The 17,044-nt window shown below is 38.8% G+C and overlaps 1 protein-coding gene across 1 annotated transcript; it reads right to left on the reverse strand.

The window, feature by feature from the left end:
- Positions 1–47: 47 nt before the first annotated feature.
- Positions 48–13,488, reverse strand: LOC139977123 (uncharacterized). Its single transcript, XM_071986223.1, has 5 exons — positions 12,766–13,488; positions 8,413–8,595; positions 3,383–4,294; positions 1,905–2,117; positions 48–473 (listed from the first exon to the last, which is right to left on the reverse strand). The coding sequence occupies exons 1-5, from the start codon at positions 12,836–12,838 to the stop codon at positions 316–318; spliced, it is 1,539 nt and encodes a 512-aa protein (XP_071842324.1). The 5' UTR covers positions 12,839–13,488; the 3' UTR covers positions 48–315.
- Positions 13,489–17,044: the final 3,556 nt, after the last annotated feature.

Raw genomic sequence — 17,044 nt, forward strand, 5'->3', positions numbered from 1 at the left:
AATTTTGTAAGATGAAAATAAGGAACGCTGGGAACTGGGCAACGACTTTTAAATTGATGGCTTTAAAATACGTGTCCACTAAACATATGCATTATCTAGTACGCACGATTGAGATTGCAGCTTGCTTTGATCTCTCCTCATCAAATACACCGGCATGATGTGACATTAATTTGTTACCTTGTTGTATCGGTACAATAATGGAAAATTTTATTCATATAGTGTCTTAACAGTAGTGTAGTATTTTTGTTCGACGAATGTTACTAAGAAATTGCGTTAATAAACAACATTGTTGTTAAACTGTCAGTCCAAATATAATTAGTTGATTTCACAAATCCATGTGTTGGAGCTGGAACATGTGACTGGTTGCCAACTCGAGTCATTATGTTTTATCCTTGCGCAATCTTTCTGTTCTTTGTCGCCGTTAGTTAACATGCTAAAGGTGGCTTCGCTTCCATCTTCCCAAATCCATGTACCTGTATTGGGAATAAGATGAGATCGGATTAATCTTATTTTTGAGATTGACCAGTGACGTATCCGACGATTGTGTGGGTGGGAAATGGTTGGATGGGGGTGAGGTGGGTTAAGGGATATGGTTGTCATTAAAGAGCAGTGATTGAATGATTGTCCTTATTCATTGATTTGAAAACAGCGGGTCAATAAGCGACGTGTCACTAGCACTTGATACAGGCGTAAATGTTACCAAAAAAAGCGCTTGTGGCGCGTGTGTATCTATACATACATGCATTGTTCATGAGAGGGAACCTGTTTACAAAGACTCCTGTCACATATTTCACACGTTAGTACGCATCATTTCTTACCGTAACGTGCTAAGGTGACGAAAAGGTTCAGTTACACACTCTCGTGCTGTAATAGTTTTATCTTGTAATCAAGTTTCTCCACAATGATTTAACCATCATATTAAAATGTTAAAAAATGAAAGTGTGAACAAGACATACTTTTGTTTTTTCTTTCATAAAGGGGTTATGTGTGCGGCCCCTAAAACATAGGTATTATGTTGTGAAAAGATGCCAAAACAACACAATATTTTTGACGGATATTAGTTCCACCCAACGTCAGGTTAGCATGAAATAAGCTGCAGTGAGGATATAGTGAATGACATGAATTTGTGAAATGCAGGTTATAACTACTAAAGGGTGTATCATACAATTTTAAAGTTTATTAAGCTATTGAGAACCTCAAAAAGCGGCCGCAGTAAATTACAGAGCTGGTAAAGTTTAAAGACAGGGGCGGTGGGAGAAGCTTCAATTTTGGGACGGGGATTGCTGGGGTACTTGGAGGGTCATTTGACTTTGATTTGAATGCACATAACCCGCGGAGTCACCTCAAAACTTCCCGACGAAAGGTCCACAATTTCCATATTTGCATGTTTTGGTTTTCAATCCCAAAGCAGTTTACTTCCGTATTACTTACATTTTCAACAAAGAGCATTTATAATTATAATTTTAGTTTTTTTTTTGTTCATCGTTCTAATCTTCTCATTTATAATCACAAAAACAAAACAAAATGTTTTCATTTTTTACCTAACATGGAGCGCGTTGTATTTAAGAAAACGAGCAGGTTTAAAATTTGAGGTGAAGGGGAGGGGGGGGGGGGCTGGTCGTGATATACGCTTAAATTGACTCATTCATAGCACTTGGCTAAAGTAAGTACTTTTCAGTACTTTTCGTAACAACACTGTCAGGTATTAGTAAGATTGTCGGCTTTTGAAAGGGTAATCATGATTAAGTTTCATGGACAAATGAAAAGGTCCGTGAAAAATAAGGACTGGACATGAACAGGAACCTGTCAAGTACATGTGGAGAGGGAGATATATCTTGACAGAACAACGGCTGAATGATCAAGTCTACTACTTTTAATCGAACCATAGGAATTGCCGGGCCTACCTTCTGTGTCTTTATCGGTCAGCCCAATATAAAAGTGAGCGCTTAAACTCAAGATTACAGATCCGATAAAATCATTCTCCTGCGAGTTCTCAATCTTGACCAGATGGGCACCGAAGGAGAAACAGGATGACTGTGCTTCATCCCACGAACCAGTTTCAACAGTCATGTAATAACAGGAGCCATCCAGGCCCACTACCCAGTCACTTGGACAGGCTGAAATAAAAAATATTGTTTTCACTTTATAAGAGGATACTTAAATAGGTGACGCAAATAAAAACCCTTATAGCTTATAATTAGTATTGTCCCACAAATAACATCATGCATACTTCAAAGTCAAACATCTTGTAAGATCACCATACAACCAACTTCGCATCTTGTAAGAAGTATTGTCTCTCTCACTTGAATACAAGAAGGGTGACTTAACACAAAGTTAATATTGATATATTGTAGACCATTTGCTTGCCACTTTGAGACTTAGTCTAACATACAGACCTCAGATGCAATAGAAAACTCTTTTAGAAAATATAAGATTTTTTTTCTAGCCTCTAATAGCATGTTTAATATGTATTACAAACTTGTAGATAAAATGATAGCACCATTTAACATATAACCCCCTGATCGAAACAAACAAATTTTCAAGGGTGTGGGGGGGGGGGGGAATTGTAAGCCAGGTTTCGTGACCCCTTCCACAAAAACCGAATCAAGATAGAGCGTACAGCAGGGGCGTAACGATTCATACTTTTTTGTAATCATTGAATTTTGTAATCCCCGAAAAAATCAAGGGGCTCACCCCTCCCCAATCCGCACTGACAGACATAATGCTACAAAACTTTCTAAAGTAAATTACACAAACTTATAACATATAAAGATATGTGCTGCAACATCGCAAATTTCTTAACATTGTTTAAAAAGTGGCAAAATGGATAGCGCCATCTTTTATCTAGGCACCACCATTTAAATAACATATATTTTCAAAGGCCCCAAACCACGTCCCGCCCTCTGAAAAAAAGTTAACTTTCCGTTGCTTGCAAGTGAAGTTTTTTTCATGTCGCTACAAAGTGCAGACAGTATTTAACGTGATACCCTTGTTATCTTTTATCTGGACCTGAGATGTCCATCGCTGCTATGTACACTGTGTTGTGGGTATTGACCGCAGCTGCATTTATTGACTGTACACTAGTGTCTAATTACCGACGGTAGCAAGCTGTGTGTATTTTCTGGGATCGATGGTGGCGTCTAACACTTCTGTTACACCTCATTCGAAACTAGGTCAGATTACCGGCATGAGACGTTTCTTTTTGCGCGACTCTTTATTCCATTTAAGGTCTACCGACACTTATACGAACACCATTGACCTAATCACTCTAATAGGCATAAGATTATGAGAAATGATCTGTGTCGCTTCTTGTTTGTTTATAATATTTTCTATACTTTTGTACACCTATTCGATGATTATTGTATACTGAATTAATGAATACCTTCTCTAGATGCCGCAGTGGTAATCTGTTTGTCTGTGCCCAAGGTCTCTGGTACCGTGGTAATAGATGTGGATGAGTCATCCGCCGGGACAGAATTAGTTGCCATGGTTGTAGACTTTCTCACAGTCTCTGTGTATTCCTCCGTGCTAACTATTTCCAGAGGTGTGGATGCCTCCACAGATGAGATTGGCCCCGATCGGAATAAATCAATGTTACTGGTCGAAGCGGTGGGAATGTCTGTCGAATGTGACGTCAGAGTTGAAGTAAGGAAAGACATTTCGGTTGAATGATGTTGATATGCTGGTTTAGTCGATTCAGACGTTGATGAGGACTTAGCGCCATCATCAACATCTGTGAGGATGCCGTCATTCATGTTTAAGCTGGAGTATAGTTGCGTCTGTAGTTCGGTTAACCATTCGGTTCTATCTGTTCCTAACACTAGCGGAGAAGCCTCGTTATTTGTGACAGCCTCTGACGTCACAGTCATCGTTTGTGATGGACGTTCAGTCGTTGCGTTACTGTCATTTGTCAATGACACGGTACTACTGCTCAACAGTTGACCAATCGATACTGTGGGTTTTCCGTTGGTCTGCAATGCCGTAGTAGGTGGTGTCTCTTCACTTTCATATGATGAAGTCATGAGTTTGGTAGGGTTGGTGGTGGTTGCTGGGAGGGTAGTCAGCTTAAATGCGGCCGACTTTCTCGCTGTGGAGAATTCACTACTACTAACAGTCAGTTCTACTGCTGTGTTCATTCGTGTGGTATCATAAAGTATTGTGGAAGAGTCTTTAGTGTTGTCAATCGTACTTGTGATATGTGTGTATTTGAAAGGGATCTTCTCAACAGTAACCTTATGTACCGAAGTAGGTGCATCTGTTGACTCGTCAATTTCCATATTGCTCGATGGTAACTCTTATTGAAGGAAAAGAAAATGTCACACAATAGTTAACACGCATTGGTTTGCTAACTTCCACTCCATTTATCCCGTCTTTAGGATCGAAAGCCCAGTCGAGATTAATAACAAAACATTCGTAAGATAGCAACAAAACTAACTGGAAAAACAACAAATATAATAACATGGGACAAATTGGCTTACATTAATATGTATCAAACGGTGAATTTAGTCAGTGCTTTAGCAAGGAGATCATGATACTTGACCCAATGGCACCCAAGGAAGAGCCCCCATTTTTACATTTGGCACCTCTATAGACACACATATATTGCACTCTCATGCGTACTGGACTGGCCGTCGTCATACTACTTACATAGTACATAGGGCTCCGTTTTATTTATTCACAGCACGTTAGTAATACCTATATTAGTTATTGGTCAGTCGGTCGAATTCCGTTCAAGCCCTAAAATTAACTTCTCTCCCGAGTTTCATGTTGATGTGTCAAGGTAAAAGAAAGGAGAAAATCCACGAAGAGGCATATCTCATCGCAAAATCACTTTAATGAATAATTGCTGATTGGCTACATAACAATTTTAAAATCCCTGAACGCGACACTGAACGAAAAAGCAAAAAGTTTTGACCTCAGTCATCATCATTATGATATATTTTGACTATAAGTAATTTGAGGAGGCTCCAAGTCTGTTGAACATTTGTCCTTGTATTCATAGCAAAATATCACTTTTCGCTTAAATTGACCTTCGACCTTTCATTCTAAAGGTCTTCAAGGCGCAAGTCCCTAGCTCGAGGCAACTTCCTACCAAACTTGCAATCATCTTACAAATACGGCCAAACGATCAGCCATCATCTTTTATATACGGCCAAACGATCAACCATCATCTTACAAATACGGCCAAATGATCAACCATCATCTTACAAATACGGCCAAACGATCAACCATCATCTTACAAATACGGCCAAACGATCAACCATCATCTTACAAATACGGCCAAACGATCAACCATCATCTTACAAATACGGCCAAACGATCAACCATCATCTTACAAATACGGCCAAACGATCAACCATCATCTTACAAAAACCGCCAAACGATCAACCATCATCTTACAAATACGGCCAAACGATCAACTATCATCTTACAAATACGGCCAAACGATCAACCATCATCTTACAAATACGGCCAAACGATCAACCATCATCTTACAAATACGGCCAAACGATCAACCATCATCTTACAAATACGGCCAAACGATCAACCATCATCTTACAAATACGGCCAAACGATCAACCATCATCTTACAAATACGGCCAAACGATCAACCATCATCTTACAAATACGGCCAAACGATCAACCATCATCTTACAAATACGGCCAAGCGATCAACCAAATTAAAGGAATTGTCTGGTGGAAGATTTTGATACATTGTCCTTGTAGTTATAATTTTTCTCTTTCTAACCATGTAAAAATTGTCCCCATTCGACGTTTTCTTCTTGTAGAAATCTGGTTTTCAAATTCACCAGTTTCTCACCAAAAGTACCGTTTGTTCGAACGCTTCAATATGGTGATTGACGTAGTGCTTGCAGATAGGCAAAACAGGCGACTTGAAGTTAGCACTCCCAATTCCGCAGCAAATTAACTCACGTGTAAGCACATTGGATTGCCTCATATATATAACGTACATACTCGCGAACGTATATACTACGATGCTCAATTGGTGTACTTGTATAGCGTTACACATAGTACACTCACACTCAAACCACAGTTCATAAACTGTTCTTCGAAATCGCTGAAATAAAATTCACGGATCAAATTAACAGTAAAAGGAAACTTGTAAAGTATTCGTTAAACCGAAAGATGAAACTTGGCGGGATCGATGTCATCGCAGAACTGTGCGATTGTAAACGTTAGAGTAGCCTATACACGCGAACATTCTTCGCGCTGGAGCTGTATACCGCGATGTATAAACAACGAAGAGCCTGCTGTTAAAACTTATCTTGTGTTACACAAAGACCACGAAACCACCGATCTACTACATATATTGCGGCTTAAGGAGTTTTTTAAATCATATCTAATTTATAAGAAATTTCACCGGAATTATTGAAGAAATTGATCGAATTGTTGCCAGAGCAGAATATAGCACTGAGAAGCTAAGGCTTCGCAGAACTGTCCGATTGTCAACGTTTGAGTACAGCCTACATGCAAACATTTTTCGCGTTGGAGCTGGATAGCGCGATGTAAAGCCTGAACAACTCGGAGTCTGCTGTTAAAATTTACCTTCTGTTACTCAAAGACCACGGAACCACCGCTCAAGTACATGGCGGCTTAAGGAGTTTTTGAAAACATATCTAATTTTTAAGAAATTTCACCGGAAATTAAGGAAGAAATTTATCTGTATACAAACGCTGTTTTTGTTGTGATTACCGTATAGGTACTGTGCGGAGGGTGGGTTATGACGCAATCTGCTATGGCAGAGCTGACGTCACGTATTGTACTGTTCAAATCATATTTGAAATGTCTATCCATAACGATTAAAAATCGTTTCTCTGTCAAACGCAACATAAGCGTTCTCATACTTTGACAACATGTTTGGAAAATTATTTACTATTTTTTAAGGTAACTTCTTTGGGCCACCAGACAATCCTTTTAAGCCAATACACGCGTGAACCTACTCAAATACGGCCAAACGATCAACCATCATCTTACAAATACCGCCAAACGATCAACCATCATCTTACAAATACGGCCAAACGATCAACCATCATCTTACAAATACGGCCAAACGATCAACCATCATCTTACAAATACCGCCAAACAATCAACCATCATCTTACAAATACGGCCAAACGATCAACCATCATCTTACAAATACGGCCAAACGATCAACCATCATCTTACAAATACGGCCAAACGATCAACCATCATCTTACAAATACCGCCAAACAATCAACCATCATCTTACAAATACGGCCAAACGATCAACCATCATCTTACAAATACGGCCAAACGATCAACCATCATCTTACAAATACCGCCAAACAATCAACCATCATCTTACAAATACGGCCAAACGATCAACTATCATCTTACAAATACGGCCAAACAATCAACCATCATCTTACAAATACGGCCAAACGATCAACTATCATCTTACAAATACGGCCAAACGATCAACCATCATCTTACAAATACGGCCAAACGATCAACCAAATTAAGCCAATACACGCGTGAACCTACTCAAGTTTGCTCCATCATTAAGCGCACACGAAAAAATCTTGTCGTGCAAAATCCGCGTGGGCTGTTGCGTGCGTGTGTGCTCAGTGCGAGGCGTTTTGAATGTGCCATTTAATTTTCAAATGTTAATTTCTCATTGATGGTATGGATGTTTAACGTTTAGCATATTTGTTAGAGACAGAGCCTTGACTGGTCATTGTGTGTACGTGTTATATTTATCAACTTCCTTATCATTTTATATTCAATAATTTATCCGGCAACAGGGCTGTCAGTCCGAGCTTTGAAGTAACTATCAAATTTGTCGAAATTATCAACCAAGTAGTCCAAAGTCCAAAGCAGCTGAAGACATCAACGAGAGAAACCACAAATAAATACAACAGAGAAGCATTCGATACCGCACATATTGTCCAGTAATGGCCGTAGAGTCCAAGTTATATGCTAAATGCGCCACAGAGTCTCATTAATCGCGTAAAATGACGGCACGTAGTTGATATGGAAATAATGTCCAGACTTTCCTTTATCGTGAGAATGAAGTCTAAAGTAACTGCAACACCGTTGTACTCTATAAACCTTAGCTTTAGCGTCAAAGCTATATTCTACTAATACATGCGACTTCTAAATTTTCGTAAGAACAAAATAGTTCTGACGATATCCAAGTCGAAGGTGAGCGACCATGATGATGATGATGATGATGATGATGATGATGATGATGATGATGATGATGATGATGATGATGATGATGATGATGATGATGTTACCCACCCATGCCTAGACCCATCCCCAGGGATGGCAATCACTCAATCACGCCATGACACTTTCAGCAAGATGCGCCCATGGACATGAAAGTTAACATATAAACAATGAGTAACCGAAACCTATTTTACTTACGTTGCCATTGATTTTCGGTGACATTGGGAGCGGGTAAGAACGGTTCACAATAGAGGTCAACGTTGTCGTTCATTTGATTGCTGAATCCACCTAAAACTATGGATGTGCATGTACCATCGGCGTCCATACCCCAGACAATACCTCTCTGCTCATTGTAATAGTTTCCCATGGAACAGACACGACCTAATGAGGAATGGAGGAAACATTTATCTTTATGTTATATCATAGAGATTTTTGCGATGAACAACTCCCACAATATGAGAAACCATGTTCCGTGTGAGATTGAAACTAGTCATTTTGTCAATTTCTGATGCAGTATTGCTACTAGGAGATGAAATCTTTAAGTTTCACTTTTGATTTTCTTTTCAGATTTCCTCAATGAAAGTAAACTATATCGTTGCTGACATTACAATGTGAATATGAGATAGTTTAAGACAATTCACCATTTCAAGGCCAACTTTTAAAAACAACTCCGCTCCTGTAAACAAAAAGCAGAGAATATAAAGACAGGTAACGGCATATACAAGCATTTGTCGCTTTTTTGATGTTATATTCGAGGAGTGTTAGCTCCGATGAGTGTTAGCTCCGAGGAGTGGTAGCTCAGTGGTTAACGCCGGTGCCTTTCAATCATAAGGTCCCCGGTTCGAGTCACTCCCAGATTAATGTATGTCGTCCAGTTACAGAGTTGTTGACAATTAACAATTCATAATCATGGACGTTAAATATGAATTCAAGAGACTGATATATTTGTATATATATATATATGGAACTTTTACTGGTACCAATTACTGAATCAAACTTTGTTTGTCGAGAGAAATATCGTTCTAGGCTTAAAATTGCTAATGAGGAAAACCTTCCGAGAAGAAAATCAGTAGCCTATCGAGTGTCATGTATAGCGTCGCTTTCTTTTATCTTTTGCAAATTTATATTGACGCCCCCTTTTCGTCACCGAAAATTATGTTGGGGTGGTGGCTTTGCCTCTCTGCTGCCCTGGTTACCCCACCGATTAGTCTTCTTGTCAAATGATATCAACCTGTGTATTCCCAAACCACTCCATTACGTCCGCATGCCAAATCAATGTAAAACCAATTAGCGATTATATATGCTTTATATGTTTAAAAACCTAACATTGAACCACGTGTTCACACAGTCATTGTTACATTTATATATATTTATAAACGCTCAATGCCATCTCGTATTGACTTACATTATCTAATACTTAGTAAACATGAAAAACAAGGGAACAAAAACGCGCGGAATCAATTCAAACAGACATACATTCATTTAGCTTCTTTTCTCTTCTCGTAAGGAATTGATTCTCTGTTATATTCAAGGATATGACTGACTTAGCATACAAGTTATCGGTGTCGTTCAAGGCTGATTTGAGTGCATTAGATAGTTTCCGTTTGTTTTGTAATGGTAACCAATAGCGATGCCATTAAGCGGATTCTATCCCTTCTTGAGAGCTAAGAGATTTAACTGTTTCCTATAATTGTCTAAGTCGTTTCTGGCTCCTGGTAAGATTTTGGTGACAGTCTATATTGTTTTGTTTTTTTGTAACAGTTTTAATTGTTTGTGAAATGATCCTTTAAACTTATATGGCTCAACAATTCACGTGGCTACATGCATATTCATGACTGTGGTATTTGAAGGAGAAAATAAATATTTGACATTGTTCGCTGGCTGTCTTGGTAATTTTTGTGTACAATAGCAGCTATAACGCATGCGCAGTTTTAAGAGATTGAAAAAAAATATTTCCAAAAAAAAAAATAACCTCAACTCTCCCTCTCTCTCTCTTCCACTCTAATTCCTCCCTCCTCCCGCAGAAAAACAGTGACAAATGCCGATTTAATTATAGCGTAGTTTATTTCCATGTCTGTTATATTACAAAAGTCGTTTGCATTGCATCATTATACGCCAACAGTATACATTTATATCAGCTCTTCAGAGACCTGTCCCCTCACATCTCACGTCGACTCATGGCAGTCAATGGAACCACTTACTACTTGGTCCATTGCATAGTACGAAAGAAAAACTCGGTTACGGATCAAATCCCTCAGATTAAGATGAACAAAGTACATCTCAATCGTAAAACTATTTTGTATAAATTGTTGATCAGCTTTGTCGGAGGTGGTTCTCTTCCTTCGTATAACTGCTACTGTTTTGTTTTTATTGGACTGGGTGTGGGGTGGGATGGATGGGGATAGAATGGGGATATAAAAGAGCCCTGAGATAAAACACTCATGACATTTTGGATAGTCTATTACGAATACCTATAGGACCAAGGTAATATTGAACATTTGTGATGGGATGGGTTGGGGGTGGGGGTGGAGAGGAGGTGCAGGAAGGACAAACGCTCGGTATTAAATTCAAGAGACATTCATTTAAAGACTGCTAATATGATAGCAAACCATCTGGTTGTTTTCTTATCTGTGGGAAGGGGGAGTGGTTGACATTTGCCCAAAAAATAATGAAGTTTTCCTTCTCTTATCCGCCGAGTAATATCGTTTAGGGAAGAAATTGGAATAAACGTGTGCTTAAAATGCAATCATAATCATGAATAGTCATATCAATCACTCGGCAATATCATGAATAGTCATATTAATCACTCGATTATATCATGAATAGTCATATTAATCACTCGATTATATCATGAAAGTCATTACCCAATTTCTAAAGTACTCATTGGGGAGTGGGCTATATCCGGGGAGAGCGTTGTTTCTGTCTTTGTGAGACCTCCCTGCTGACTGTAAATAGAACGTGTATTTTACCCTTGGGGATCAATTAGGGGAGATCAAGTAGGGTGGGTGTTCACTAAGGGGCACCATTGGTCCTCACCGGTCCCAACTGTTCCCTGCCACAAGCTAAAATAAATCGAATAATGTTAATACGTGCACAGATTTTACCAAGCATTTCATAGCCAATTCAAGGCGTTGAGCATGTTACATGGCATCTAATCGTCCAATTATGAACACTGGGGGGGGGGGGGGGGGAGAGCCATTCGGATAGTCGGAATTAACCTCCAGAAAAGTAATTTTGAAAGTAAAGGGGGAAAATGGCATTTTCAGGGACGGCGGAAGAGGGTTCAATCTGGGGAAGGTGAGGCTACTCCGAGAGGCAGTGGGGCATGCGACTTTGTCAGGATGCCCTCCACAAAACGCTCTAACAAAATCTATCGTCTTGCATTCCGTATCGCAAATTTAATATTTTTTTTATATTGATTAAAATTTGCAACCATGAATATTTTAAGAACAGAGCATTTTCGTTTTAATATCAATGTTTTACTGTTTCAGTATTATGAAAATAGTGAAGTATAAAAAAAGTATAAGGAGTCGACAACGGAAAACTGACTGTAAAATTATAAGAAATGGATTGTGGAAAAGAAATTAACGACTAGAACGGGATTCACAATAAGCTATCCAGTCCTTAGATGGTGGATATATCTAGTTTCCATTAAATATAGAAAGAGAGACTTTTAAAAACAAATATGAAAAGGAGTACTGTTTCAATACCAAAAGCAACACTACTAACGTAATTTATGCAAAGGGGCATATTTCAATTTTGATCTAAACAACAATTAATCGTGGAAGGGGCACGTACAACCTGTGCATCCCGACTCTGTGACATAACAACAATATTTCATTTACATATTATTACGTCGCCTTCCTATTATAATTGTTATTATTTTGCTTACCTATTATTATTTTGCTTACCTACCATCATTTCGCATACCTATTATTAAAGTTTCACTTTATCTCAAATCGAAACACTCATTATGTAACCTACAGCACCCAAACATCCGAGTGTGTATAGTATGATCAGCAAATCAAAAACGAGGGAAAGAATATCATATTGTGTATTTGATATGGAATTGATAGGAAGTAACTGAAAATAATTAAAATCGGACTAAAGATGCGAAACATAGTTATCCGCATAGTGTAAGCTAGTAACGACTAGATAATGCATGGGGTTTAGCCGATGCTCCAGAGATTACCCATTAGTCCCAGGTTTGTGCTTCTCTCAATATACAGCTCAGCTCATAACTTGATAAATATATAAATATATATCGTGGAGTGTTAGCTCAGTGGTTAACGCCGGTGCCTTCCAATCATAAGGTCCCCGGTTCGAGTCACTCCAAGATTAATGTATGTCGTCCAGTTACAGAGTTGTTGACAATTCATAATCATGGACGTTAAATATGAATGTTAAGAGACTGACTTCGGTCAGCTTGCGGCTTTGATAAGCCAATGAGGCTTCTCCGCGAGTTCCTGCTTGCAGGAGGATCTAATATACATATACAAACAAATACATACATATAAGGAGTTTTATTTTTCAATCTATAACTTTACTTACCTTGCACACAAACCGGCCGTACGGTAGAAACAGCGAAAAGGATGGCAGCTTTGATGAACAACGTAGAGTCCATTTCACCCTCTGACCATAGTATAGTACAGTACAGTTTATCAAACAACCTACGAGTGTCTCAAATATCAAAGTCAAACTCGTAAGAAGCGAAGACAAGTGATAAGGGTTATTTCATCACCATACATTCTCTTATCGATTAACCAATCAGCAGTTTGGTAGGGAGAATACGACCAGTTAACCTATTAGTAAGCTTAAACAAATACAGGGTAATTATGTAATATTCGATTTTAAACCTAGAGACCGTGAAAAAAAAGGGATCTTACCAGGTTAAAATAGTTTAATTTCGCTATCTGAAATACACCTGATCAATATCGAAATTGGACAACAACAATGACAGTTTAATTAGTTACATCGCCTACTCGATTTGTTTTGTTTCTATTTGTGGAGCCTACTTGTCGCAAATTAGTAACGGACATAGGTCGACACCGGAAGACGAAAGTCAATTTCTAACTTTGTACAAAATTGACCGTTCAGGGTCACCGATTTGGGTGCAACTTTTAATTTTGATATATTTTTGCGTCGTGACAAACAAAGTTGTTATTCAGTGCACTGTGTGTACAAATGCCTGAAAGGAAAACATGTATTTGGGTTACAATTGTAGAAGTGTAAATATTCTTTGACTTTTATTATGCAAATGAAATGCAAATGAAGTGTTCAGTGGGACGCATAGCTGGTCATTACGATTAAGCAATCATGTGTGTTCTTTGTTTTGCTATGCATTTCTCTTTTTGCTCGTATAGAAGCACGGAGCCATTATGTTATAAAGGTCTGTTTTTCCCATGCGTATAGGTCTCGATCTATATATACCTCATTGAAATCCGTTTCGGCCGAACCAGGCTTGCCTGTTACAATTACAAAATAAAGAAGTCATTATAAGTCTATGGAAACTACATATTAAGAGGTGTTACTATTTTGCTATGTGTTTGTTCTAACGGTAGATTAAAACAATGTCTTACACAATATTATGGGATGTACAGACTCGTGGTACACCACTCATGAATCGTGTTTACAAGCCTGGGCGTCACAAACACACGCACAACCCCCCCCCCCCCCCCACACACACATACACGCCAGCATGAATGCAAAGGTTATGATTATCATCGAAACCAAAAAGGAAGTTGATGCTAAACCATATTTGTAAATACCCTGTCGCGCATAAGTTCATGAAAGCGCAAGAATGGTTGGTTTAACTTTAACGTTTTTAATCGATTTCATTTCATCATAAGCAATGACTGAAAGGTTATACAGTATCGTATAAGGTAATGCCGTCCATGCTAATTGATACAGTGTATAATGCGGGGCAAAAGTCGCCAGTTACGTCAAGTGAAGTATCACGAGTGCCTTCGCAAGGGAATAGACCCTGCACAGGGGCGTATCCAGGATTTTCCACTAGGGGGGGGGGGGCGTCAGGCATGAATGATCGCCGTCCTGGGGGATGGGTCTAAGGGGAGGGGTGGACAATTTTTGCTTTCGAAGAAGGGCTGAAATGCAAAATGGTGCCATATGTGATCCATTTTTCGACCTTAATAATAAGCAACATTTCCAATAAAAATGGACACAAAATGCACAATTTAGTATGGCTGGCTGCCAGCCATACTTGTACTTGTAGTACAAGTCACGGCCTCTTCGCTATAGTTAGGTTCTTTATATTGACTAACATGTATTGCTGGTTATATTTTGTAATTCTATGTTACGTTGAATGTGGCTAACGGTGGATGGTGGATAACCCTAATGGTGGATAACGCTTGGTAACGCAACGCATCTTGCCTTACACACACTTACCGACAATAGCTCAAAAAAAAAAAAAAAAAATGCGCTACACACCTATATCTCGACGTGGTTCGCTATTTGCAATAATGAATAATTTCGTTGCAAAATGTCGATTCAGTTTGCTACAAATTGTTGAAATGATGACTTTCTGATGTGTGAATAGTTTATTATAATATTTTCCTTCAAAATGTTGAATTATTAAAATAAATGAAGTGATCAATTGATTATTTTACTGATAATTGTTAAATTGATGACATTTGATCAATAATCATTTGAATAATTCACCTAGCAGATTTAAGAAATTCTTCTTTTTTTTTGTGGAAATTTTTAATATATTAACACAGCAGTCAATCATTTTGTGGCGTTTTTTTTTAAATCATATTTACAAAAGATCTTAACATTTTTTCATCTTACACCGACTCATTTGGCAATACGGTAATACTTTGATTCATTTGTGTGGCAAATATTGAGGGCGCTAATCTCAATCGTCTTCATAAAATTATGTATGATTTTATTAATTTATGATTTTATCATGTTTGCCACATTCAGCTAGCGTATTCAACCCTGACGAGAAAGTGGGGGGGGGGGGGTGATACAGACCGGGCCCATGGCAATTATGGGGGCCCAAGTCATGTGGGATAAAGAATACTGTTTCTACTTTTTCATTACACTGTTAGAATATGAACGCTTCATGTAAGGGGGCCCTGGTGACATACTTATCCCGGAGCCCATGCGTTCTGACTTTAGACATTACTGTTGAGTGTCATGTCTTTCGTGTTCCCTTATACCAGGGTTGTCCAACCTACGGCCCGCGGGCCACAGTCCGGCCCGCCGCATGGTTGCGTCCGGCCCGCCGCATGGTTGCGTCCGGCCCGCCAGAGATGCTCTACGGTACGAAATTTTAGTGAGCAGATTTATTGATAACAATTTGAAGCTATATAATCAATCATTCGAATCTTCTGGGTCCAAAAAACTACATACAGGTCAGTTTGTGTGACACTCTCTCAGCGGTGGGGGGGGGGGGCGGCTGAACTTTATTCATCTGCTTCATCAGGATAATAAATCAGTGCGCTCCGCGCGCAGTGCTCACATTTTGTTGCCTTGGGCTTCGGGCAAAAAAATCGAAAAATCGAGCGTAGGGTTCATGCGGCCCCCTCCTTCATCATAATCATTCCATGTGGCTCTCCTCTGCAAAAGGTTGGACAACCCTGCCTTATACTATCTCTCAGAAAAGGCCGCGGTATTAAAAAAAAAAAAAAAGAGTCTCCCATGAGTTTTCCTGGTTAATCACATAGCACGATGAGTATTCTATAATATACACTATACTATATACACTTCCTATGTAAGTACAGTACAGTCTGACGGATTTCTTTTATGAATGATAACAGCGGAATCAACGATACTATTGAGGGGAAATCCCACACAGATATATTTAACAAAATCATCAGTTCATGTCAATTAACCAAACGACCTTTTATATTAATCTCTTCTTTTTCTTGAATATTACAATACTCGTGTACTTATAAACGCTGTATTAAGGCCTGCAATATCGGTTCAAATAAGAAATCGAGTTCGTTGATACTTGTGCGTATAGAACATCACACAAACAAAACACAGGGCCTTGCCAAACAGGCGCGGCATAAAGTGTACCACTAAATCTACTTAAAATTTGAAACACTATTTATATTTGTTTTACAATACGGTATTCCATATTCATATATTTGTAATATTTTAAAAGGAAACGATGAGTTCCACACTGTGTACGTTTTGACAAGGTATAGTAAGGTACCTGGTAACCAAATGATTATTTTAAGATTTCAAACGGTCTTCCATTCACTCAGAGTCATATTACTTTACTTCAACTACTGCATTTTATTTCTAGCTTCAACCTTCTATAAACAATTTCACCTGACGTTTCTCTTTCATGATGTCACTATCGCCCGACCCTTATTCCTACAAACGAAGATATTCTCAAATGTGTGTTGAACATTTACAAAGACAAGGCTATTGCGTTTTCCTGGGGCGTGTGGCGTTCGGGGAAGAGAACCACCCATCCAATGAAGACGACCGCTGGCCGTACGGGAAGCGTACGGGAAGTATTGGTGTCAAATATGCAGTCAGTGAACCAGACGGTCCCTTTGTACTCTTGATAGCACATTGCTTATTCATCTAAATATCCCAAATAATCCGCTGCTTTAATCTGCCGTCGGCCAACCAAAACTAGTATTAAAGTAGCCAATTCAGTAACATATACGTCAAATTATCAACTTGTCCTATCAACCGCGCCCAATTATTAAAACCGGTAGATTTAATTCATACTTAATATCTAACAATAATGTTATCATGTGTTACTCAAACTGATTACATAATGTATCGCGTTCATGATATGTAAATAAAACAAATTATCGTCTAACGCCACCAATGGTAGGACGTGACT

This window comes from Apostichopus japonicus, chromosome 12 (assembly GCF_037975245.1).
Source record: "Apostichopus japonicus isolate 1M-3 chromosome 12, ASM3797524v1, whole genome shotgun sequence".
Lineage (NCBI taxonomy): Eukaryota > Metazoa > Echinodermata > Holothuroidea > Aspidochirotida > Stichopodidae > Apostichopus > Apostichopus japonicus.